The sequence below is a fragment of the Melospiza melodia genome, chromosome 19 (assembly GCF_035770615.1).
Source record: "Melospiza melodia melodia isolate bMelMel2 chromosome 19, bMelMel2.pri, whole genome shotgun sequence".
NCBI classification, from domain to species: Eukaryota; Metazoa; Chordata; class Aves; order Passeriformes; family Passerellidae; genus Melospiza; species Melospiza melodia.
In genome coordinates, this window is record NC_086212.1 from 14,624,399 (window position 1) to 14,647,935 (window position 23,537).

At 48.2% G+C, this 23,537-nt stretch overlaps 1 protein-coding gene across 4 annotated transcripts; it reads left to right on the plus strand.

The window, feature by feature from the left end:
- Nucleotides 1–6,146: 6,146 nt before the first annotated feature.
- ZFP64 (ZFP64 zinc finger protein) lies at nt 6,147–20,100 on the plus strand. 4 transcript variants are annotated; one of them, XR_010030096.1, is made up of 9 exons: nt 6,147–6,199; nt 6,870–7,109; nt 8,500–8,664; nt 8,972–9,034; nt 9,502–9,753; nt 11,519–13,379; nt 13,671–13,700; nt 14,864–14,936; nt 15,012–20,100. XR_010030096.1 is itself a non-coding variant. In XM_063172624.1 (8 exons), coding segments are annotated over exons 1-8 (1,584 nt in total). In that variant the 5' UTR covers nt 6,147; the 3' UTR covers nt 14,865–20,100. The 4 variants fall into 4 exon arrangements, 2 of the variants coding, with proteins under 2 accessions (XP_063028694.1, XP_063028693.1); XR_010030095.1 differs by having other exon boundaries at nt 14,864–20,100; XM_063172624.1 differs by having other exon boundaries at nt 11,519–12,285; nt 13,657–13,700; nt 14,864–20,100.
- Nucleotides 20,101–23,537: the final 3,437 nt, after the last annotated feature.

A 23,537-nucleotide genomic window follows, 5' to 3' on the forward strand; every position in this document is an offset into this window, starting at 1 on the left:
GGAGGGCAGGACCCTACAGTGGCTTCCACACGTCTCAGGTACCTTTCACCAGACTGTCACTGGCAGCACTGGTGCAGCAATGTCACTTTTTAATTAAAACCTTTTGTTTTACCTGCACACAGAGCAGCTGCAGCATCCCCAGCACAGACAAGGCCAGGGCTGAGGAGTGGAAAAGGAGACATTGGGCATGGGAAGCCACACAAAGCTGGTTTGTGCCAGAAATGCCAGAAAGGGCTGATGTGTGTCACTGCCCCTGCTTTACCCATCCCAGCGAGCAGGGTAAGAATTCCCTCGGAAGCACAAGGGTCCAAGGAGAGCGGGGACAAGGACCTGGAGTGGCAGCTGGAGCACAGGAGAAGGTTTGCTCCAGCCTGGCACTGCCAGCTCCCCTCTCCTCCCTTCCCAAAAACACTCACCTGCAAGGAGGGTGAGGCTGTTAATTACATAATAACTCTCAGGTTGTTTTAAACTGAACAACTGCTGTGCAAGGAGGGTTTATTTCTTTGTTTTGCTGAGATATTTTTCCATTTGTGAGTGGTCCCAGAAATATCCTTGCAGGACGTGCCTCTCATTTTCCCGAGGATTTTCTGAAGACCCCAGGGAACAGAACTCTATTAGCTGAAGTCACCTTTCTGTCACAAGAGCCAGGGAGGAGACACAAAGGACCTCTGGAACTTAAACTTCTTTGGTGTTCTGCTCAACGCAGCTGAGCAAGAATTTCTGCCGGCACCGAAGTTCTCACAGCTAGGCTGTGCTATTTAAAACGGGATTTCATCCTAATGAGCCTAAAATAAAACAGTGCGCGTGGAAGGAGATCTCAAAGCATCCTCAGTCGGAGCAGGGGCTCGGGAGAAGGAGGAAAAAGCCAAAGCCAACCACAGAGCACCCTCTCCTGGCCACGGCAGCGAGAGCTCCGAGCGCGGCTCCTGCACGCCCGACCCTCGGGGACAAGGTGAGCTGGCCTGGGGAACGCCCCCATCCATCCCCACGGAAAACACTGAAATACCCACCCGCTCTGATTCTCCTCTCTGTTTTCTTTTAAATCACGATAAATTACCAGAAGCAGGGGCTCCGTTTGCTGTTAAAGGAGGTGTTAGGTATCAAAGATTCATTTTCAGCATGGTTTTATTGTTACTGGAAGACCTTTCAGGTGGGTCACTCAGCAACTCGAGGTTAATCATTTTCTGTATCCAACAGATGCTGCATTTTGACCCATTTCCAAGATTATTATAAAAAGATTTTTTTTCCACTGTAGAAAAATAGCTTGTGGAGATACATTTTATTTTGTAATGCTTTAAGAGAAAATATCTTTTATTTATTTAATATTCTGCCTTCTCCAGGAAGATGCTCTTCTGTTTCTGCCTCTTGACTGAATAGATTTGATGGTGAAGTTTTCAATGCACATTTAAAATCTGCTCTCCATGAATACCCTGCCACGTTCTCTGAAATTCACAGATGAATGAATTTTTGCAGGATTCCTGGAAAGCAAACACCTCTGACCACGGGGAATATTAGCCTGATAAAGATTTAATTGTAAAATGACAATGAGCAGCAGTTGAAGCTCAGATAGTATTTCCCTGGCTGTCATCTCTGCGTGCAGACATTATTCTAATAGCAAACCCTCTCATCTTTGTTACCCTTTTCATGATCTTTTCAGTGTCTGAAAAAGTCAAGTACCAATATCTTGTGACACAAACACAAAGCAGAAGCCTTTTTTCCAGAAGGATTATTCTTTCTTTTTTTTTTTTTTTTTTGTAGTGGGTGATACAGAGTTCACAAATAGCAGCATTGTGATAGTAAACCACAATTGTTGTTGTTGTTGTTGTTGTTGTTATTATTATTATTATTATTATTATTTGTTGTTCACACCAAGACAGACTAAGCTAAATACCTGCTAACTAAGGACCAGTAAATCAGAATTTTTAGCTGGAATATCCCAGCATGCTCTGTCCAAAGCTCAAATTAATTTCTGATTAAGAATATGTGCAGTCATACTAGTTCTCTGTGCCATATCTGAGTAAACTAAAATCTGCACACAAAGAAAGTGTCTCCTGTACATAATTCTAAAATTATCAAATGTCATCTAGAGTAGCAGAAATAGAGATTCAGCTCCTGCTCACCTGGACACTAAACTCAGAACAGGACTTCCCTTCCTGTAGCTGCAGTGCTGTGGGAGGTGATATTTAATAACTGATGGATAATTAGGGAGTACAAACGGAATTCTCTTTTTATCTACCAGCAGCTCATTCAGTGAGGGACTCCTGTCAGTTGGAAGCTGGAGAGGGCTGGAAATGAGAAGTGCTGCTGTCCCTGCAGTGAAACACCCATCTGTGACCCCAAAAGGGTTTCTGTGCCTCATTGACAGGCACTGCTTGTCCCAGAGCTCTGCAGCCTTCTGGAAGCACAGGCCTCGTGAAGGAGGGCGAGATTTATAGAGCACAACTGAAGGCAGAAGATTATTTTTGTAAGCTCGGGAGTGCATGGATTAATAAATCCTGCTTGTCCCAGCTCTTAGGAATTCCATTCTGTCTAAATTTCAGTTTGGTTTTCTGCTTTCCCCCCCAGTAGAGGCAAAGCTGGGAGCAGCATCACTCAAAGGCTCGTTAGTTTGATGAAGTGGCAAAAGTGCCTCCAGCTCCCCTGGGTACTCCCAGCTCCGAAGCATTTACACATCCCAAGGGGATTCTGAAAAACACCACCAAGCCTTTAGGTACTGAATCACAGGCAACTATTTTGAATCTTTAATTTTTTTTTTTCTATATTCTATTCTATGAGGATGTCAGAACTAAAATATGGAATATGCTTTTCCCACTTGGTTCCTATTACTTGTAAAGCATTCAAAATCTTCCAGAATAAAATTACCTCTATGCCCTGCCAGGGAGCAGGCAGAGCTCCACGGAGTATCAAGGGAGTCCCTCTGCTGGTGTTGCTTTCCATTTTTAACCCAAATATAATCATAAAAATGACTAAATGTGAGACTGGAGCTGTACAGCCTTAGATTCAGCATTTATTTGTTATCATGTTCATCCCAGTGGAGTTCTACTGTGCTTTTATATTTATACAAAAAGTGCTGAAATATATTCCATAAATTAAGGAGTTCATTTTCAGGTGTGACATATTCATCATCACCACCATCATCATCATCATCATGTGAGTTTGTTTTCAAACTTTGTTCATATGAGAGCAGCCAATTTGCATTTAGAAAAAAAAAAATTGAGAGAGAAATGCTAAGAGAGGAGAGATGGAGAAAGCTGAATTCTGCCCTGAAATGATATCCCTTACTTCTCTAGCCCAACTGCACGTTTTCCATGGGGGGAAAGGCACTGAGGCACATTTAACCCCATAAACACCCGACATTTCTCCTGGGTGGATTTGGGCCTGAGTCCTGACAGCGAAGAATTAGACAATTCAACAAAAAATACGTTTCTACTTTGTTCCAGTATTCGTTTGAGGCTTAATCACAGTTGCCAATGTGCCATTGCAGTGAATAACATTTTCATATTGAGTTATTTTACAGTTCCTACAGCAGTAAGGAATATCTTAGGGTACTAACTGATTGTTTTGGCTTTATTTATTGTACAGGAAAGCAATGACATTGAAAATATTGTATAAACAGCAAATACACTGAGCAGCAAAATCCCTACCCTGCATTATGAATTGAAATGACATTATTTCAAAACATTTGAAAAAAATCATCATAATTATATGTTCTCAACACAGAGACAAATTACCTATTATTTTAACATAATTAATTTGAGCTCAGAGCATTTCTGTTGCTGTGTGTGTCATTATCCATCAAAATGCTAAAAATTGGGGGTTGAATCTTTAAGTTTTTTCCTCCAAATCTGTAATTTGTTTGTCTCCACCTTCAATACCAGAAAGTTTTAATTACAGTTGGCATTTCATTTTGTTGTCTGTCCCCTAGGCCACATTTCCAAGCTCACTTGGGATGTCCTGCACCAGGGCCTTCAGGAGAGAGCTCTCCCTCTTCAGTGACCTCAGGTTTGTAACCAAGTTTCTTTCTTTCCCTAGGATACAGATGGGTTTGGAGGGATTTTTGCATCTTATTGGTATATCCTGATCATTTATTCTGCATTTTTCTCTTTCAGACACCCCCCTCCATGTGGAAGGCAAAGGGAACAATGAATGGTGCTGCATTTCAAGGATCAGGGTTTGTTCTCCTGGCTGCCTGAGCAGGTACCTCTCTTCCCAGCACCTGCACAGGTTTGGGCTGTGTTTTCTGTGAGCTCAGGGTGGGATCTGCTGCTCCTGTGTGGTCTGGGGTGACAGGAGATGGATGGAAGCTCTGCACGAAGGCAAAATCCACCCATTTCTTGTTGTCCTGTCACCAGGAGAGCACTGAGGCCACAGCTGTCCAAGCTGTGAGGGAAGGCCTGTCTGTGAGGCTCTGACGAGCTCTGACTTTTTTATGCCTCTGATTTCCTTCTCCCTTGTCCCTCATGATTGGCATTTGTCGTTTCTGGGCCTTGTTTGCTTGCACTGCACTTGTGGGGAGCCCGGAGCAGCGCAGTATTTTCATGTCAGCGGGGTTAAGGGTGAGGAACATTACACATGCACACTGATTTATGCCTCAGAGGCTGCAAATCGTGTCAAGTGTGATCTCAGCACAGCTCTGCTCCATGACTCAAGCGCTCAGTGCACTCTCAGACATCAATCCTGAGCCAGGCAAGGGAGAGCTCCTGCAGAGCATCCACAAAGTCCTGGGCTGGGAGAGTTATTAGTTATTAATGAGATAATAATGGTGTTTAATAATGGTGTTTGCAATGTTTGTGCCAAAGCCAGAATCCCATCATCACTGAGGTTGGAAACAACCTCCAAACTGTGCCCAGTGCCCATTCTGTTGACAGCCCAGAGCTCTGAGTGCCACCTCCAGGAATTCCCTGGACACCTCCAGGGCTGGGCACTCCCAACCTCCCTGCGCAGTCCCTGCCAAAGCCTGACCACCCCTTCTAGCAACAAATTCTTCCTGATGTCCACCCTGAGCCTCCCCTGGCACAACTTCTTATCCCGGTCCTTCCATAATTCTGTTTTGCCAGGCCATATGTCAGAAGCTCCTGTAGGCAGCCCATGGGTCTGAAACCTGCTGCTCTCTGCAGCAATTTCTTCAATATTTCAAGCTCTGAGTTGTGTTAGAGTCGGTGCCAGTGATCGGTTTTTCTCGCACTGACCATCCCTGTAGAACAGAGCTCAGAGAGAGGGATCTGACAGTCACAATTCCCTTGGGACACCAAAGGCCTTGGCCCTCAGGCGCCGGCCCAGCCACTGCTGCTTCTGCTGCTTGTGCCTCTTCCCCTCTGCTTTTAACCACGTGCAGCTGTCACGACCTGAAAAACCTTTCCCAGCACACCCATTACCTAAATTCAGCAATCCCTACGAAAAGCATTAACTCGGCCCCACCTCACGTTCTCCCTGAAGGAAAAGAGCTGAGAATTCCCAGTAGCGTGCTGGGGAATTCCCGCGGTGGGCAGCACAGCACAGGGACTGAGCGGTGCAGTTTGCTCCTGAGCGAGCCTTTCTGCAGGACAGCGAGGAGAGATGGAAAGGGTGCAGGGATTCCTCTTTGCCATGCCACGGCGGCTCAGCTCATCTGAATTTGTGTACGTTAATTTAACACATCCCGTTAGTCGTGTCCTATTAATAACACAGCAAATAATGCACCAGCACAGCGGGGTTCAGGCTGGGGCCGGGCACATCTCTGGGGTTTGGGCATGGTTCTGGGTTCTGGCTGGGGATGTGGGCACAGCACTGGGTTCAGGCTGGGGCCGGGCACAGCTCTGGGGTTTGGGCATGGTTCTGGGTTCAGGCTGGGACCAGGCACGGCTCTGGGATTTGGGCACGGCTCGGGGTTCAGGCTGGGGCTGGGCACAGTTCTGGGTTCAGGCTGGTGCCGGGCACGGCTCTGTGTTCAGGTTGCAGACTGGGCACGGCTCTGGGTTCACCGCCGCCGCTCCGCTGCCTCCCGGCCCTGCCTGCCCGGGCCGCTGACAGCCGGCACCACCGCAGCCTCGCGGCCGCCACTGAGCATGCTCGGTTCCCGCACATCCGCCGGCGCCGGGCGGCCGAGCTGTGGGAGCGGTGCCGGTGCCGGCGCGCTCGGCCCGCGCAGCAGGCGGCGGCGGGGCCGCCATGAACCGCGGCGGGGCGGGGGCGGCGCCCGCCTTCCCCGGCCCCGTGCAGTGTAAGTGCTGCGCCATGCGCGCTCCGGGGCCCGCGCCGCGCCAGCGCGGGGGAGCCGGGGCCTGCCCGGGCCCCGAAACCTGAGTAGCGCATGAAACGGGCGGGAGCGGAGCCCGGGAACATGGCTGGGGGGCGGGGGGGGAACCCGGGAATCTGCGTGAGCGCCGGGCGGGCGGGACCGGGGGCAGCGGGGCCGGAGCGGGGGTCAGGGGGGTCAGTGCGGCCGGAGCGGGGGTCCACGGGTCCTGGGTGATGGTCTGTGCGACCCGGACGGTGGTCCGTGGATCTCGGGGATGGAGGCTCCATGGGTACGGGGCAGTGGTCCGTGGATCCTGGAGGATTGCCCACGTGGATTGTCCCCGCTCCATGGGCACTGCGTGGTGATGTCCGTGTGTCCCGGGCACCGATCCGTGCTCACGGAGTGCTGTCCGTATGTCCGGGGGGATCGTCCCCGCTCGCTGGGCGCTGTCCGTGTGTCCCCGCAGCGCTCCGTGCGGCGGTGCCGCAGCCGCTGGCATGCCCCCGCGGGACCCCGAGCTCCCTGGGCTGCATTCCCCGCCCGGGGTCCCCGCAGCTCGGGGCCCGTGGGCAGCGGGATGTCCCTGTGGCACCCGGAGCGGTGTCACCCATCACCGCCCCCGGGCCGAGCTGACCGCGCCGTGTCCCCGCAGTCCCCGGCAGCACCACGGTGCTGGTGGAGCTGACCCCCGACATCCACATCTGCGGCATCTGCAAGCAGCAGTTCAACAACCTGGACGCCTTCGTGGGGCACAAGCAGAGCGGCTGCCAGCTCACCAGTGCCACGGCCGGTGCCACCAGCACCGTCCAGTTCGTGTCCGAGGAGACCGTGCCCAGCACACAGGCTCAGAGCAGCAGCAGGACCATCGCCTCCGAGACACAAACCATCACAGGTACCCAAAGCTTCACAGGCACCCCCAAACCATCACAGGTATCAAAGCTTCACAGGTGCACAAACCGTCATAGGTACTCCCAACCCTGCGCAGGTACCCCCAAACCATCACAGGTACTCAAATCTGCACCGGTACCCAACCATCACAGGTACCCAAACCTTCACAGCTACCCAGCCATCATAGAGGCACAAACCTTCACAGGTATCCAACCATCACAGGCACCACCTGCCAGGTGCCAGCCCTCTGTCCCTGTGTCCCCATCACCCAGCCGAAATAACAGTTTTCACATCAGTTGTCACGTAATTAAGGAAATTAAATAGTGCTGTGCTGCTTTCTTGGGTTTCTTCTAACAATAGTTGCTTAATTTGCTAATTGAGGTACAAGTTCTCTCAGAGAATTGCTCAAGTCTATTGTGTTGTGGAACCAGCTTGTGCAAATTAATTAGAATTGTCGATACTTATGAAAAATACTGAAATTACTATGCATTTTATTTTTTTAAGAGTGCTCTAGATGGAAAACACACACAGAATTGCTGTCAGGCACCCATCCAGGCCTTTTTATGTGAGAACACTGCATTCCCTAACATTGCTCCTTCAACTAATTGGCAGGAAAAATATTACTCAAAATTTCTGCCTGTGGAGATTCAAGTGAGGTCCTGATCCTGGAGACATTTAAATAAAATTAGGATCTTGTTCCGTGTGTGAAGGTTTGCCCTTCTATATATAGTTTTGTTTTATTTTGGTGTGGGACCTTGCTAAACCCCAAATTATTTGACTCTAATTTGGATAGACAGGTTAAGGCAGGGAATCTGGAAGAGCAGTGAAACAAACTGAATTCAGGGCCCACTTCCAGGAATTTTTGTATTATAATCCCTCAACTCAGTGTGGCTTTTGGGTGAGTCATTTTTCTGCTTCATATTTACTCATCTTTAAAATGAGGACAGTTCTATCCATTTGCCCTTTTGGGCTATAGTGTTGGTTAATTGATTTAAAAGCTGTTACTTTGGCTGAGATATTTCCACCTGTTATTCTTGTGAGTAACAGCTAAAAACAGTAGAGTTGAAAGAAGCTGAACTTTTTTAACAATTACAAAAATAATTTGTGTGATGCCTTTTGACAACATTTGCCATATAAATAGTGATATTTTTTTCTCATTTGGGCTGTAACACAGACAGAGTTGAAAAACAAATATATCTTTATTTGGTATTTGGAAGAGAAAAACCTTTTTCCTTTCCTCCTCCCCCAGGTAAAGAGCAACCCAGAAACAGGAATGTTGCTGGAAAAAAAAAACAGAAAAGAGAATTCATTAAACTAGGCAATAATTAGATTTTTTTTTTTTAAATCTGATTAGAGAAGTTAATGCTCTCTCATGAAGTTTTTTGTGTGTTTAGTTTCTGCCCCAGAGTTTGTTTTTGAGCATGGCTACCAAACCTACCTGCCCAGCGAGAGCACGGAGCCTCCAGCTGCTGCTGTCATCTCCACACCACCAAAAGCAAGGTCCAAGAAATCTTCCTCCTCCTCCCTGCCCCTGAAGAAACTCAGCTGCCTGTACCCAGGTGAGATGGGATTGCACCATTTGAGTGTGGAGAGCTTTCCTCTAGTGGCACACAGGAGGTTTGATGCCTGCAGCAGTTCTGGAGTGAGCTGCCTCTGAGGGGAAGCGTTAGAAAACCCAAGTTCATGGGTGGGCTGGTCACTGTTTTAAGCAGATGTGAGTAAACAAGATGAGGTATTAACTTTCTGTTAACAGTGAATTTTAAAGAAAATGCTGTTGAAAATAAACACATCCAGAATACGGTAATGTACTTTTATTATTTGCTAGATTTTCCTTGAATTTAATGATCCTTGTCCTCCTGTTTTCAGGGTGCCAGTTCAAGACTTCCTATGGTATGAAGGATCTGGAACGTCATCGGCGAACGCACACAGGTTTGTGTTCCTATATTTGCTTTTGGGTTGGTTTCCTCCTTTCAGCTTTTTCACAAAAGCCATTTTCCTATGAAGTAATGTCTCTATAAACGGCATGTAGACATGTCTGTACTTTCTAGCATTGTCCTGGCCTGTGCCTAAGGAACTGCCTGTTGGGGACATGCCCTGTCAGGCACAGCTGAGAACACTGGAGGTTGATTTGAGGCACAGTTTAACTTCTGGGTGCACACCATGAGTTTATCAGGGTGCAGTGTGGTGGGAGTGCACACTGCTTTGCTCTTTATATTAAAGCAGTTCCATGATTTTAGCTCCCAGTTTCAGAGTTGCAAAGGGCGAAGGCTCCGAAGGCCTTGCTGTTTGTTGCAGCTACACCCTACAAACGAGTCCTTTTCGTGGTCAGTCTGTGCTTTCTGCTTTACCACACGCCCTCCCGTGCCCAGGGCTGAGTGTGAGTGCTGCTCTTGCAGGAGACAAGCCCCACAAGTGCGAGGTGTGCAGCAAGTGCTTCAGCCGCAAGGACAAGCTGAAGATGCACATGCGCTCGCACACGGGCGTGAAGCCCTACAAGTGCAAGCACTGCGAGTACGCGGCGGCCGACAGCAGCAGCCTCAACAAGCACCAGCGCATCCACTCCAACGAGCGCCCCTTCAAGTGCCAGATCTGCCCCTATGCCAGCCGCAACTCCAGCCAGCTCACCGTGCACCTGCGCTCGCACACAGGTGGGGCTTTGCTCGTATCCATGGCACTAAGGGTTGGAGGGTCGTGGAGATGATTTTAACTCAGGTATAGGTGTTCAGATACCCAACAGGGATGATTTGAGTTCCCAATGAGTGCCCCTTCAAGTGCCAGATCTGCCCCTGTGCCAGCTGCAACTCCAGCCAGCTCACCGTGCACCTGCGCTCGCACACAGGTGGGCTTCTGCTCTGGAAGGGTCAGAGGATCACAGAGATGATTTTAAGTCATGTATAGGTGTCCAAAAGGGATTATCTGAGTTCCCAGTGAGTGCCCCTACAAGTTCCAGACCTGTCCTCACAGCTCCAGCCAGCTCCTCGTGCACCTGCGCTCGCACAAAGGTGAGGTTGTGCCCTTCTAACCTAGGCAGGTGAGCCCTGAGTGAGCACCTGGGAATGCTCATGGCTCTCTGGTATTTCCAGCAGAATTAGATTTCTGTGCCATTCAATATTCCAGTTGCTGGGAAGGGATTTTAGACTAACCTTTCTTTTTGGCATTTCAGTCTGTTGCATCTTAAGCAATGGAATTATGCTAAAACTCAAGCCTTAGTTTTGTTGCTTCTTCTATTTTTCCAAAATTTATCTTTTTTTCAAAGCTGTCATGCACACACCCAATTTTAGGAGAAAAGTAAGACTGGTATGTAGAATATATTTCTTATTGGAATTAAATTAATAATACTCTAGAAGGTGAGTGTAGTGCCCATTGCTCAGAGCGAGATCATCTTCACTTGTTGAACTAATCACTAAACATCAGCTTCCTGTGAAACTACTCTTAGAATTAGTAATTCTGTGGTCAGACACAAATTTTTATCTAAATCCTGGCAGTGTCAGTTAGGGATGGGCAGAAATGTAAAGAAATACAGAGTAGGCCACTCTTTAAACAAACAGAATTTTTTGTTATATTCTTTTTCATATATATTGTGCTATCCTGTATATGAAAATTAAGTCATTGAAATATGAACTGTGCCTTCATCAGCAAAGCAGATAAAAATTCAGTGGCTGAGTGTGCAGCTGAGGCTGTAAAGTAAACTAGATGAACAAACAGTGCATCTTCATTAATAAAGTCTGTTTAATACAGATAGTACACCATGTATCTCAATTATTAAACAGATACATGGATTAGCACAGTAGGCCACAACTCGATTTGAAAAATATGCAGCTAAACCTATGACATATGTAGCTGGATAAGCAAATTATGCAAAATTATACAGCTCTCACAAACTCTATAAAATATTAACTTCTAAAATAAATCAGCCATTTGCAGTTTGATTATTAAAGAGGATAAATGTTTCTTGAACTAAATACACTTTCTTTTTCCTCCTTTCACCAAAAGTGTCTTAGAACCTAAAAACACAATTCTTCCACTTGTTCAAAATAATGCCTACCTAAGGACTTCATCCTTTGGTGAAAAATTCAGAGAACTGTATTTTTAGATTTAAGAAAGAAAAGGGAGTAGTTTTTTAGTTAGGTTGCTAAGTATGCTTTGGATTCTTTTTTAATGGCCTTAGAACAGCCTCAGTGGAATTGATTAGGGATTAGCAGAGCTCCACCTTAACGTGGTCATGGATATAGTGACGCCAGCCTGCAGATACAGAAAATGCAAAATAATGGGTTTAGATCCGAGTGTGCCAGACCAGGTGATGATCCTGTGTCATGAAATTTCTCTTGACTTTGAGAACATGTTGAGAGTAGGGACTCCATCTCAGCAGTGGCTCCTGCAGTCCCCTGTGTAACCTGTGCCTCCCATTGGCAGGAGATGCCCCTTTCCAGTGCCAGCTGTGCCCCGCCAAGTTCAAGATCAACTCGGACCTGAAGCGGCACCTGCGGGTGCACTCGGGGGAGAAGCCCTACAAGTGCGAGTTCTGCGAGGTGCGCTGCGCCATGAAGGGCAACCTGAAATCCCACATGCGCATCAAGCACAGCACGGAGAACACCCTCAAGTGCCCCGAGTGCGACTTCCAGTGCGGCAACAAGACCAGCCTGCGGCACCACATCCGCAGCCACCAGCCCGAGCAGCCCGTCAAGTGCTCCGAGTGCAGCTACTCGTGCTCCTCCAAGGCGGCCCTCAAGGTTCACGAGCGCATCCACGGCAAGGAGCGGCCCTTCAAGTGCGACCTGTGCAGCTTCGACACCAAGCAGCGCAGCAACCTCACCACCCACGTCCGCAAGGCCCACGGCGACAGGGCCAAGGGCGGCAAGCGCTCGCCGGACAAGAAGGAAGGGGAGAGGCCGAAGCAGGGCGGCTCCAGGCAGGTCGCCAAGCTGGACGCCAAGAAGGCCTTTAAGTGCGACCTGTGCGACGCGTCCTTCGTGCGGGAGGACTCCCTGCGCAGCCACAAGAAGCAGCACAGCCTGTACAGTGGCTCCAAGAACGGCGAGCTGGCCGTGCTGCAGCTCCAGATGGATGCCGGCCGCCAGCCCGGCGCCCCCATCACCGTCAGCCACCTCCAGGTGCCGCTTCAGGCCGCTCAGGTGGCCCCGTACAACGAGGGCAGAGTCAAGATCATCGTGGGCCACCAGGTGCCTCCCCAGGCCAACAGCATCGTGCAGGCGGCCTCGGTGAACGTGGTGCCGCCGGGGCTGCTGGGCGCGGGCCAGGAGGAGGTGCTGGGCGGGGGCCGCCTGCAGCTGCTGGGCCAGGTCAGCGTGCTGGCCCCGGCCACAGGGAGCACAGGGGACACGGGCCCGGGGGCAGAGCCGGCCGTGCTGCTGACCGCCCACGAGCAGGGCGAGGGCACCGCCCTGCACCAGGCCCTGCTCCCCGGGGCCGCCCCCGGCCATGAGCCCCCTGCCGGCCAGGCCTTCATCGCCGGCTCCGGCATCAGCTGCTCCGACCTGGAGGGGCTCAACGCCCTCATCCAGGACGGGGCAGCGGAGGTGACCGTGGTCAGCGATGGTGGGCAGAGCATCACCGTGTCCACGGCTGCTCCTCCTCCCCCCATCTTCTCGTCCTCATCCCACTCTGAGGGCCCCAAGCAGAGCTACTCCATCATCCAGAGCGGGGCTCACACAGCCCTGCTGTGTCCTGCAGACTCCATCCCTGATTAGGGGCTGCTCTGGGCAGGGCGGTGTTCTGGACTCAGGGGCTGCTCTGGGCACTGCTCTCTCCAGGGGCAGTGCTGAGAGACTGAACACAGGATTTGTCCTCCAGAGCCAAATACCTTCCACGCTGTGTTTGTCTGTACACTGAAGCATCTCGTGTGTGAGGAGGAGGAGGAGGAGGAGGGTTTGTCTGTATTTCTGTATTTCTGTGCCTCTGCTGGAGTCAGAGGCCCTGCTCCTTGGGAAGCAGCTGCTGCCAGTGTCCCCCAGCAGTGACACCCCCGGCTATGGCTCCTATACTGTGCTGCCTGAAGAAGAAATCCTCTGCTTGTGCTGAATTACCTCCAGAGCAGCCCTGTTGTTTGATGCACAGATGAAAAGACAATAACCTGAGCCCTTGTGGAGTTTGCTGGACTGAGGTCTCGGTTCTGGCTCTGTGTGCATTCAGTGCTCCTGGCTGGGCTCTGAGGAACCTCACTGCTGCTCCAGCCCAGGTGAAATCCGAAGGGCTGCTCCTCAGTATCTGTAGAATCAGTAGCCCCTGGCACTTGAGATGCTGGTGCAGAGAGCAGGTGATTGTTTTCAGAAAGTAAAAGAATTTGTCCCTCTGTCAGTAGTAACTAACTCTGTTAGCAGCAACACAGATCCACTCTGGCGTGGTGATGGCTGTCAGAGTGCCTGTGGGTTAAAGAGCAAAACAACAGGAAATATATTTTTTATAAACACTACTTCCCCTTTGTTTTTATTTTGATGCTGCCTCTTGGGAGTTGCATGGGTGGTAAAGGTGTGTTACAGTTTGGGTCTTCTTTTCACGTTAATTTAAATTTTTTTTAAATCTTCTAATCCAAGGTTTTTCACTCCAGCAGAAATTCAGGTCGGATCACAAGGAGATGGTAATTTATTATTATATTTAAATAATATATCTATTAATTTATTAACTATAATTTATTTTCTTGATATAATTAAACAAATTAATCAGTTTGTAGTTTAAGCAAATTAATCAGTTTGTGGAGTAAATATTATTAATTAATAGTGAATTATTAATTCTTATTTATTAACTATATTTATATTATTTATTATGGACATTTCTCTGATGAAAGACTCCCGGGCTGTATTTTGAACTATGCAGTTGCCCGTGCACAGGTAGCACAGACTGAAAGCAGTGAATTTGCCCGTCCTCAGTGGTGGAGGTGAACTCTGCAGGCAGGCTTTCCTCAGCTCCCAGTGTTCCTTGTCATCCATAGGTGGTGCCAGAGGCCCAGGGAAGCTCTGGAGTGTGCTCTGGCTCCTGGATGAGATTTCCTCTTTAACACTTCCCTGTAAAAACATTGCAAAATTCAGCTTTTTAAGACGTTAGGAAAGCTCAGCTGTAAAAGTCTCACTTAAGAGAAAAAGCTGCAGATAAAAAAATGCCCAAAGTTTTCTGCGAGAAGCAGATCTGTGGCCAAAACCTAACCTCACAATTCATGTAAAATTGATAATATTTTGCTCCCTGGTAATGAATTTCACCCTGTACAGGTGTCGGGCACTACAGGAGTGATAACAACCGAGGGATTTTGGCAAAGCTGCAGGTTTGCAGTGCAGTTTAGCTGTGCTTCCCTTGGCCAGGAGTGTCCACCCCAGTCCAGAGCCACCCTGAAGATGGCACAGCTCTGTTACCTGCACTGCAGCTGCTCAGGAAGCCTCGAGAACCTTCTTGAGTAGAAAACAACTAGATCTGTCATATTGTAGAGACTCACCTTGGTGCTGGGCCTCAGAGATAAACAGGAAAGATAAGGAAATGGTGTGAGTGAATAGGCAGAGCTTAGTGCTGCTGCTCCAGCCTGGTGTGGCTGATTGCATCATGAGAACAATCTAGAGGCTTCTTCCTGGACCCTGAGAAAAACCAGCTGAGAAGCGAGGCTGACGCGGGGGCGATTTCTTTTCAATTTTCCCTTCCAATATTCTGGCTTGATTTCTGTGTGTGACAGTAATGGTCTGTGTGGTTTGGAGCTGGCAGCAGCAGATTGTTTTAATCTCTGATGTTCACTTAATACATTCTTCATGTTATCAGCAGAACCATCCCAGGAGGGAGCCTGGTAATTCAGAACAAGTGTCTCCTGTAGAGCTCTCCTGCTTCTGAGCACATGGTAAATAAATCCCATCCCTCCCTCCCTGAGGTCTGCCACGGCCTCAGAGCTCTGGAGCAGGCTGGCTCTTTCCAGGACCAAATACTGGCATGGATTTTTGTTCCTGCTGCCTGGAGATCCCTAAGCTCCCCTGGTAAGTGCTGGGCCCAGGAGCAAAGCTCAGTGTTCCAGTGCTGCCCACCCAGCACAGCCCTGGCTCCCAAGGGAAGTGTAAATTTGGATATCCCACCCCAGAACAGCCCTGGCTCCCAAGGGAAGGGACAATCTGGATATCCCACCCAGCACAGCCCTGGTTGCTAGAGGAAGGTATAAATGTGGATATCCCACCCAGCATAGCCCTGGTTCCTAGAGGCACGTGTAAATTTGGATACCCCACCCAGCACAGCCCTGGCAGGCTCTGCTCTCTGCCCAGGTTTTTCCCAGGTTTCCTCAGGGCTGTGTGGGTTTATGGTGTGTCACAGCCTCCCTCCTCTCTGAGGATGAACTTCAGCCTGCTCAGAGATCTGAGGTTAAACTGGGCGGGCAGAGGTGCAAAACCTGTGTGCATTTCCAACAAACCAACCCCAGCCCTTTGGGGTTTGCTGCTGTTCCTGACGCTGCTTTTTAAAGCCAGACCCGGTTCCACATAGCTGATCCTCCAGCAGACCTGCTGAAATGTGCTTTTCTGCTGTGCTTTTGTGAGGCAGGAACACAACAGGAAAAAATGCTGAAGAATAATGTGTTGGGACCCCTTTAACTGTGGTTTGGGGAGGCTGGTTCTGACTGAGCCCCAGCTCAGTGTTCCTAGTGGGGTTTGAACAGCATGGGATTAAACCTTATCAGTGGTGCTGTATCTTTTAGGTGGTTTTGATAAAAACTTTATTTGCATCAAAATGGGAGATTCCTGCTCCAAACCAGCCTCAGGTGTCCCATGCAGGGGGGATTCCTTGATATGCCCAGGAAGCACTCCTGGCTGAGGGGATGGGACCAATCCCCCACCTCAGATGAGGCCCAAAAGCAGCAGAACCTGGCCCAAAGCTGGCTCTCTTGGGAGCTGGGGGAAAACCAAACTTGTATTGAATACTCGTGGGGCTTGCAACTGAAAAATTGTAACCAAAATATTTCCCAGTCATTTTGGGAATGAGCTCTCTGTTACTGCTGTCATCTGACTGCACTGGGAAGTACCTTCTGGTGTGGGGTTTAAAATGTCAGAGACATGCCAAGATATTTTCTCTACAATACAAAGATCAGGGGAAAGGCTTGTGGTTTTTTTGGTTTTTGTTTGTTTGTTTTTTGTTTTTTTTTTTTATTTAGATACCTTTGTTTTATTCTGTATTTCTGATTCTTTATTTGTGTTTGAAGTCAAAGCATAGTCAGTCATTCTTTTTGCACTGTGCTATTCTGGTAGCTGCAAAGATATTTTCCGTGTCCTCGATGGCAAGACCTCTATCGTATAATTGCAGGAGTATTGACTGGCTACTCTAATGGCTTTTTACATCTCCAGTTGGAAAATCTTTAGCCTTGTTATTTAAATTTTAAGAAGAGAAACCAATATTGTTACAAGAAGCTGATGTCTCCTGTCACTTCCCCAGTGACCTTTCATGAGGTGATAAAGGTTTCTATAGTGACCCGAGGAAATGATGTCTCAGGTATCAGCGTGAATTAAAAGTCTGTGGCAGGAAAAGCTTTCTTTTCTCTGTCTCTCAGGTATCCAATTCTGCTTTGTCTTTATTCCAGTGGCTGGGCATGGAGAAGGACTCATAAAACATCCAGTATTTGGTTACAGGGCTGTCTTTAGAGGCTTCACAATGTTGTAGGGAAGGAAAAGCAGCCATGGCAAAGCAGAGGTGGGTTTTTACAGGCTGTGTCCATGGCACCACTGAATTCTGTACCTGTGGGATCAGCCAGTTCTTTCCACCAGCCTCAGGAGCTGTGTTTGCCTCTCTAGAACCAGGAATTGTCACTGACTGCAGACTCAGCTTTGACAGAGGTGTTTATGTTCCTCGATTCAGACCTTGTGTAAACCTACCTTTAATTCTGAAAGTGAAAGCTCTGGTTAGTGAGAGTGGCTGCATTTTGTAGGTAAAAGTTGAACTTGATCTGGGAAATAATTAACTGAGGGCCTGCAGAGTGCTTTGAGGTATTTTTATTTGGTTGTTGTCTTTTGGTTTGGTTTTATTTTAAAGGCACAAGGATGCATTTGTGCCTTCTTGTGCTGCTGGGTGAAACAACCTGTTATCAATGTCTTCCAGTTTATCTACCCTGATGGGAGACGCCTAAAAAAGCCTCGGAGAAACCTGCAGCGTTTTCAGCTTGAGTTTCCCATTGATGTCCTCCGAAGTGAAGGAAAGCTGAGAAATCTCTGTGCTGTCTGTGCTGGCAGGGTTGAAATCAAGGCTGGCCCTGGTCCCTGGTGCTCTGAGCTGTCAGACAATTTCCCATCACTTTGCTCCCCAAGCCCTGGGCCAGCAGAGGCAGAGCAAGGCCAGCCCTGAGCTCTCACCTCCTCTGCCTGGTGCTTGTATTTGCACTTTTTTCATGTCAAACTGAAGGAAAAATCCTCCCCACGCCTTTTCCTAGCACAGCTCTCAGCTTCCTCCTCCCAAAGTGTGGCTGCACTTCCTGCCATAATTAATTACTGGCCATAATTCATGATTCCATCAGCAATATCAGTACATCAGCTATCATTTTATCAGTGTTTGCACTGGAGCTGTGCTGCTGGACTCCCCACCTGCAGAAGGTGCCTCACAAGGATATGGTGAGCATGGGAATAACTTGGATACCTCAGTGATGAGCCAGATGCAAATTCCCAGATAGATCCTGGAGATAGTCACATCTCCTGATGGCCCAGAGGAAAATCTGAAAGAACAGGAATGCATAAAGCTCCGCTGCATAATGCATGGCAGTCATAATTAATAGATTACAGTTCTTTGTGAAACATGCTTTTTTATTCTAATAAAGGGAAGGGACTACAAATGGTGACACAGTTTGAACAGAGCAGCAATGGGAGATGCCATGTTAGAGTTGTAAAGCTAAAGAGGTGATAAAAATGTACCTCGGGTTTAAATTTTTACAAGGCTGATGTAAGACTTATTACCTTAAATAGCAGCACTTTTCCTTGTCTCTGGGCACGCTGGATCCTTCTGGCTCTCAAAGTACATGAAATTGCTGGGGCATTATTAAAAACTTGCTGCTCAGTTCTGCCTAAAAAGTTCAGGATTCATCCTTTGAATCACTTTGCCTTAACAATGTTAAATTTTGCTTTTGTTGTAAAATCATGCAGATCAGCCATTGATAGAACTTTAATTGGCTGGGGATGCTCATGATTTTTTTCCTTTAAAAAAAAAAAAAGCCTGCCAGCAAAATTGCTTTTTGGTGATGACTCTGCTTGAAAAGTGCTCTGCAGGGGCCCATTCCCAATTGATTATCTTTCACAGCTAATAGCTTCAAAGGCTATTTGGTGGACAGTCCAGTTTTACATTTAAATGTAAATCTCGATAGCCTTGACAGACTGATGGTCAGAAAAAAGAAAGGTAAAACCAGTAAAATGGATGTACAGCTGCTATAACTTTCACCAGCTCCTCCAGGGGCAACTGCAGTGAAATTTAAATGGTTGCAGTCTCACAAAGCTCTTGGGAGGGGATGGAGGGTGGGAATTCCCTGGGATGCAGCATTAATAAGGTGCCGAGTGGCCTGGCAACCCTAAAAGTTCAGTGTGGTGTCAGTGGCTCCCATTTGTGCTGCCTCTGGGGTCAGGAGGGGAGTTCAGAGCTCTGGAGCCACCTGGGCAAAGGCAGACCTTGGATGGAGCCAGGGCAGGGGACACACCAGGGATGGCTCAGTCCTGCTGGCCTGGCCATGGCAGAGGTGCCACAGCCCCTGGGACCAGGGGGCTGCCTGAGTGCAATCTGAATTCTCACAGCCCTTAAATCCCACATCACTGGGTTGGAAGAGACCTCCAGGATCATCCAGCCCAGCCCCAGCACCTCAGGCAGACCCTGGCACCCAGTGCCACACCCAGGCTGTTTACAAACTCAGGGATGGTGACTCCACCACCTCCCTGGGCAGCCATTCCAGAACTTTCACTTTTCTGGAAAAAACCTTTTCCTAACATCCAAAATTTCCTAATATCCAACCTAAATTTCCCTTAGCATAGCTTCAGACTCACCGGAGTGACTGCTAACCCTAACTCTCATCCTGCCTGGCAGAAAGGGGGACAGGGAGCTCCTCAGCCCCCCGACACCTCAGCAGCTCTGAGGAGGGGCCTTTTTCCTCATTTTTGATCTTTGTTGCCATGGAAACAGAGCACGGACACTCACTGCTCCTTCCCCCTGCCTGCTCCTCAGGGCCAAACAAGTCCAGAATTTTCCAGGCTCCCAAAGGAAGGGAAAATGAGGGAGAGGAAGGGAGAATGGTCAGTGTAGAGCCCATGGAGAAACTGGAGATCAAGGAGGGAATGTCTAAGGAAAAGAGAAAAGTGGTTCAGGGGTACCCGGGGATGGGGAGGTGTTTGTCTTGGGAAAACACCCCTTGTCCCCTACTGCCATTTTCCTATGGATTTCTGGAATCTTCTGCATAAAGTAAGAAAACGAGAGAATGCTTTTGTTTAAATGAAGTTTAAATTCCACTCCAGTGGCACAATATTCCTGTGCAGTGGAGTAAAGGACACCTAAACATTTTTAGTTTTTCTTCTTCATCTTTTCTTTTTTTCTTTCCCCTCTGGATGTTTTTTGTTGGGTTTTTGTTGTTGTTTTGGAGTGGTTTTGTTTGTTTTTCTTTGTTGTTGTTGTTTAACTTGGTTTGGGGGTTTTGGGTTTTTTTTTTGCTTTCAACTTCTACAGCTCCATAAATCCTCTGCACCAAATCCCAAACTGCCTCAGGAGTGCTGTCCAGCACATTGATCGTGGCAAAATGGGATCAAACCCAGGCCAAACCCACCTGTCTTTCATTTGTCCTTCAGGGCAGCGCCATAAATTAACAATGATGTGAAATTGTCAGTGAAATCATCTCCTCCTTCCAACACCAAATTCATAAAAATGCAGAGGACACGTTTAACAAAAACTGACGCTTGTTCCTCCTTCCCCTGCTAAATTCACTGCCCCATTTTTTATTTAATGAGGATGCACAAGGCAAGAATCAGCAGAGCTGAGGTCCCATCAGCCACGAGGAGAGGGTTTGTGCCAGGAAGAGCTCAGGGGATGGGATGGGATGGGATGGGATGGGATGGGGTGGGGTGGGATAAAGGGATGGGATAAAGGGATGGGATGGGATGGGATAATGGGATGGGATAATGGGATGGGATGGGATGGGATAATGGGATGGGATGGGATAAAGGGATGGGATGGGATGGGATGGGATGGGATGGGATGGGATGGGATGGGATGGGATGGGATGGGATGGGATGGGATGGGCAGGATTTTGAGGGCAGGCCTCCAAAGGAAGGTGGACACAGGGAGGAAAGCCCAGCTGACCCCTTGCAGCTGCTGCAGAGCTGTGGCAGCCGAGTATTCCAATGAGAATTAATCCCCCTTTCCTCCCCAGGTAGGTAAGTCTGAAATAACAAACCCAGCTCTCAATCCAGCAGCTGTGAAAAGGGAGGATCCATAAAACCCTTGGGCAGAAACACAAGTTTCTGGGTGTATTAAGCTCTGAATAAATTATCCATGTAGCCACTGAACTTTGCAGTGATCTTTCCACTCACTTCAGGTCAGATCCCTCCTTAAAATCTGCTTTGTGAAATTACTCTGGTACAGAAACCAGAAACTTGACTTGTTCTTTCACCTTTTGGCAGTTTCCTGCTCTGGGCTCAGCTTTCACCGAATTATTCCAGAGGCCTTTGGCCCATTGGTGCAGAACTGGTCAATTTGCATGTGCAAATTTCTATTCTTTGCCCTGTCTCTGTTCCATTGTGTGAGTTCAGTTTTGCATTTGGTAAATAGAAATATTTTGTATTTGGAGAAAAAACTGGGCCACACACACAAATCTTCTGTTTACTACAAGTAACAGCAAGTAGTAAACAAAAAAATAAACAAACATGTTCCCCATTAAATCAGTATTAATTCACACAGAAAATCCACTTCTTCAAAGGTTTTCCCTTTTGTGTCTGTCCATGTTATAAAGATGTTAATTTCTTTAAATTCCAAGGACTATCATTGTTTTAGCTCATATGTAGGTAGACACAGAGACTGTACCATAAAATTAAGAACATTCCTCCCTTCTGCATTGCTTTTAGAGGGAAAAAGTTTACAAAGCAGAATTTCCTTGAGGGGGACTTCCCCAAAACTTTTAAATTTGTAAACATTTAAGAGTCGTACACAATTTAAATATCGAGTATAATTTCCTGTATTCATGCTGGGTAAAAATCTGGGTGTTGATTACTTTTGTGTGAGCTGTTTTTTCTGAAGGAGCACGGTATCACTGAGGCAATCAAAGCAGTTTGGGGCATGGGGCTGTTTAGCATCCTGCTGATGAGTTATGCCATCAATACCAAACTGATTTCCAAGATAAACCCGACTGAGGCATAACAAAGCCCGAGTGATGGCCAACTGTGCTTATGTGATCATCTTACAGTGGTTACACAGCTCAGAGCCGCTTTTATCACCGGCCTGGTGATGCATTTATTGTGGCCTTCGCAGAGAAAAGGATTCAATTAAAAAGGCATCGTGGTGTTATCAGCCAAATTCTTCAGCTCGGCTCCTGGTCGTTAAAGCAGTTACTCAGTTTACACCGAGTGAATCGAAGAAAAATGGAAGCAGGAGTGATTTGTTAGAAAAGCAAATAGGCAAATAGATGTGGGTACAGTTGCAGGAGGAGGACGTGAGCATCTCCCATGGACAAACAGCTGCTAATCTTATCAATGCACAGATGCCTCCGTGCTGCATTTAAAAGCAAGCTGCCTTTATTCCAGCTCCCACTCCATTGAAATCTGCTATAAATACCGACTTTATAACACTGACCCAATGTATAAATTGCTCAGTTCAAAAGAAAAGCTTTTTTGGAGGAAGGGGGGACCGGAGTAACCGCAGTGTGTTGTAAAAGCTAAGTGGTTTTATTGGCACTTTAAAATAGCCTTTCTGCTGGACTCTGTCAGCTCTGATTATATATAACAACGCTGGTTATGTATTAAAAATGTGTGTCAATAGCTGTGGTAGCACTGTGATTTGTCATTTGTGTGCCAGAGGTCCCAACAGGCTCGATTGACAAAATCTGGCCATGGCTCACAGGCAGCACATGGGGGGATGTGTTTGGCTGGTGAGTTGATAAAAGAGGAGCTATCTCAGTGATTTAATTGAGAAACTTCATGGAAATGCCACTGCAGGCTGCTCTTGCCCACTTCTCACAGCCCTCTCCTAATGCCAGCAGGGCAGGAGCTCCTTGCAGCAGTTTGTCAATCAGGTGATGAATTAAACCTCGAGTAAAGAGTAAGGACAAGTGAATTCCTATTTACACAGGACGTGCAATGCGTGCCCTCATAGGCAGAGCTGTGAGCTGCTGCTCCCAAAGCACCTCTGCAGAGGGAGGTAAGGTGTATTTGTGTTACACCTTGTGTTTTCCGCTGGCTCAAAAGCACCAGACATTTTTTGTGTGAGAGTACAGCCAGGATGGAGCCACTCAGACATCTCATCTCTCCTGGACTCCCTGAGTAAGCAGCACTGAAAGCAAGCTGGATCCAAATAGCTTCCACAGAGCAGCCAGGCTTTTCAAAGCCTGCTTTCAAGGCAGGAGTGGATATAAAACAGGGAATAAAGCCTCCCTGCACTGGCCACGAGCAAAGCTGTCCTCAGGCAGCAGGTGTGGAGCCTGTTCTGTGCAGGGAGGGCAACCTCTGCTTTTCAGCAGCTTGTTCAGCCTGCGTGTGAGCTCACAGGCTGGGAAATGAAACATCCCCCAGGACAGCTCCCCCTTTGAATCCTCCCAGCTGTATCCTACATAAATTACGCTGTGCTGAGACTGGAGGAAGTAATTTAATGCTGGAGCTCTGCAAAGGCTCTGGCTGCTGCTCGTGCTGAGGTGTAGCTGTGTTACGCATTACAGACAAACAGGGACTTTTGGAGACCCCCCCTGTTCCTCGGAGTCTCCCACGGGGGTGGGATCAGTGAGGTTTTGTTGATAATTGCCGAGTACTTTGGGTTTTTTCAGACCATCCTCAGCTGAAGGCAAAGCCCAGAGGATCACCCAGCTGCTCGTGGTCCTGGCTGAGCTGCTGTGGCCCACAGGCCACAGGTGGAGAACATTCCCTTCCTCCTTTTCTTGGCTATTCCAGCTCCACCACCCCCAAACCCGCCTCAGGTGCATCCTCCAGGCCCGGGCAGTGTCTGTGTGAGAGAGCTGCTCGCTGCTTTGCTGCCCTCCTGGGCACCACACCGTGTGCTTTCTGCAGTGCTTTCTGCAGCACTGTCAGCCCTGCTGCTGCCCTGGCCACCCTCCTAAAGAAAATGGGGTTATTGTGGCTGGGCACAGCTCTCAGAGGCTCCAGGAGAGAGCAGGAGCAGCAATGTTTGGAAGCACCTGGGGGAACCTCCCGGCCCTGGGACAGAGCCTCCTGCCCACTATCAGCCCTGGCTGATAGCACCGAGTCCTCCTGTGGATGGGAAACTTCGGGATTATCACTGCAGGCTGAAA

What these genes read in the sequence shown, in the direction of transcription:
- ZFP64 (XM_063172623.1), top strand. Translation starts at nt 6,148, where the DNA reads ATGAACCGCGGCGGGGCGGGGGCGGCGCCCGCCTTCCCCGGCCCCGTG. An exon ending in TCATCGGCGAACGCACACAG is followed by an intron (nt 9,035 to 9,501) that starts GTTTGTGTTCCT and finishes CTGCTCTTGCAG; the next exon opens with GAGACAAGCCCCACAAGTGC. An exon ending in GCACCTGCGCTCGCACACAG is followed by an intron (nt 9,754 to 11,518) that starts GTGGGGCTTTGC and finishes TCCCATTGGCAG; the next exon opens with GAGATGCCCCTTTCCAGTGC.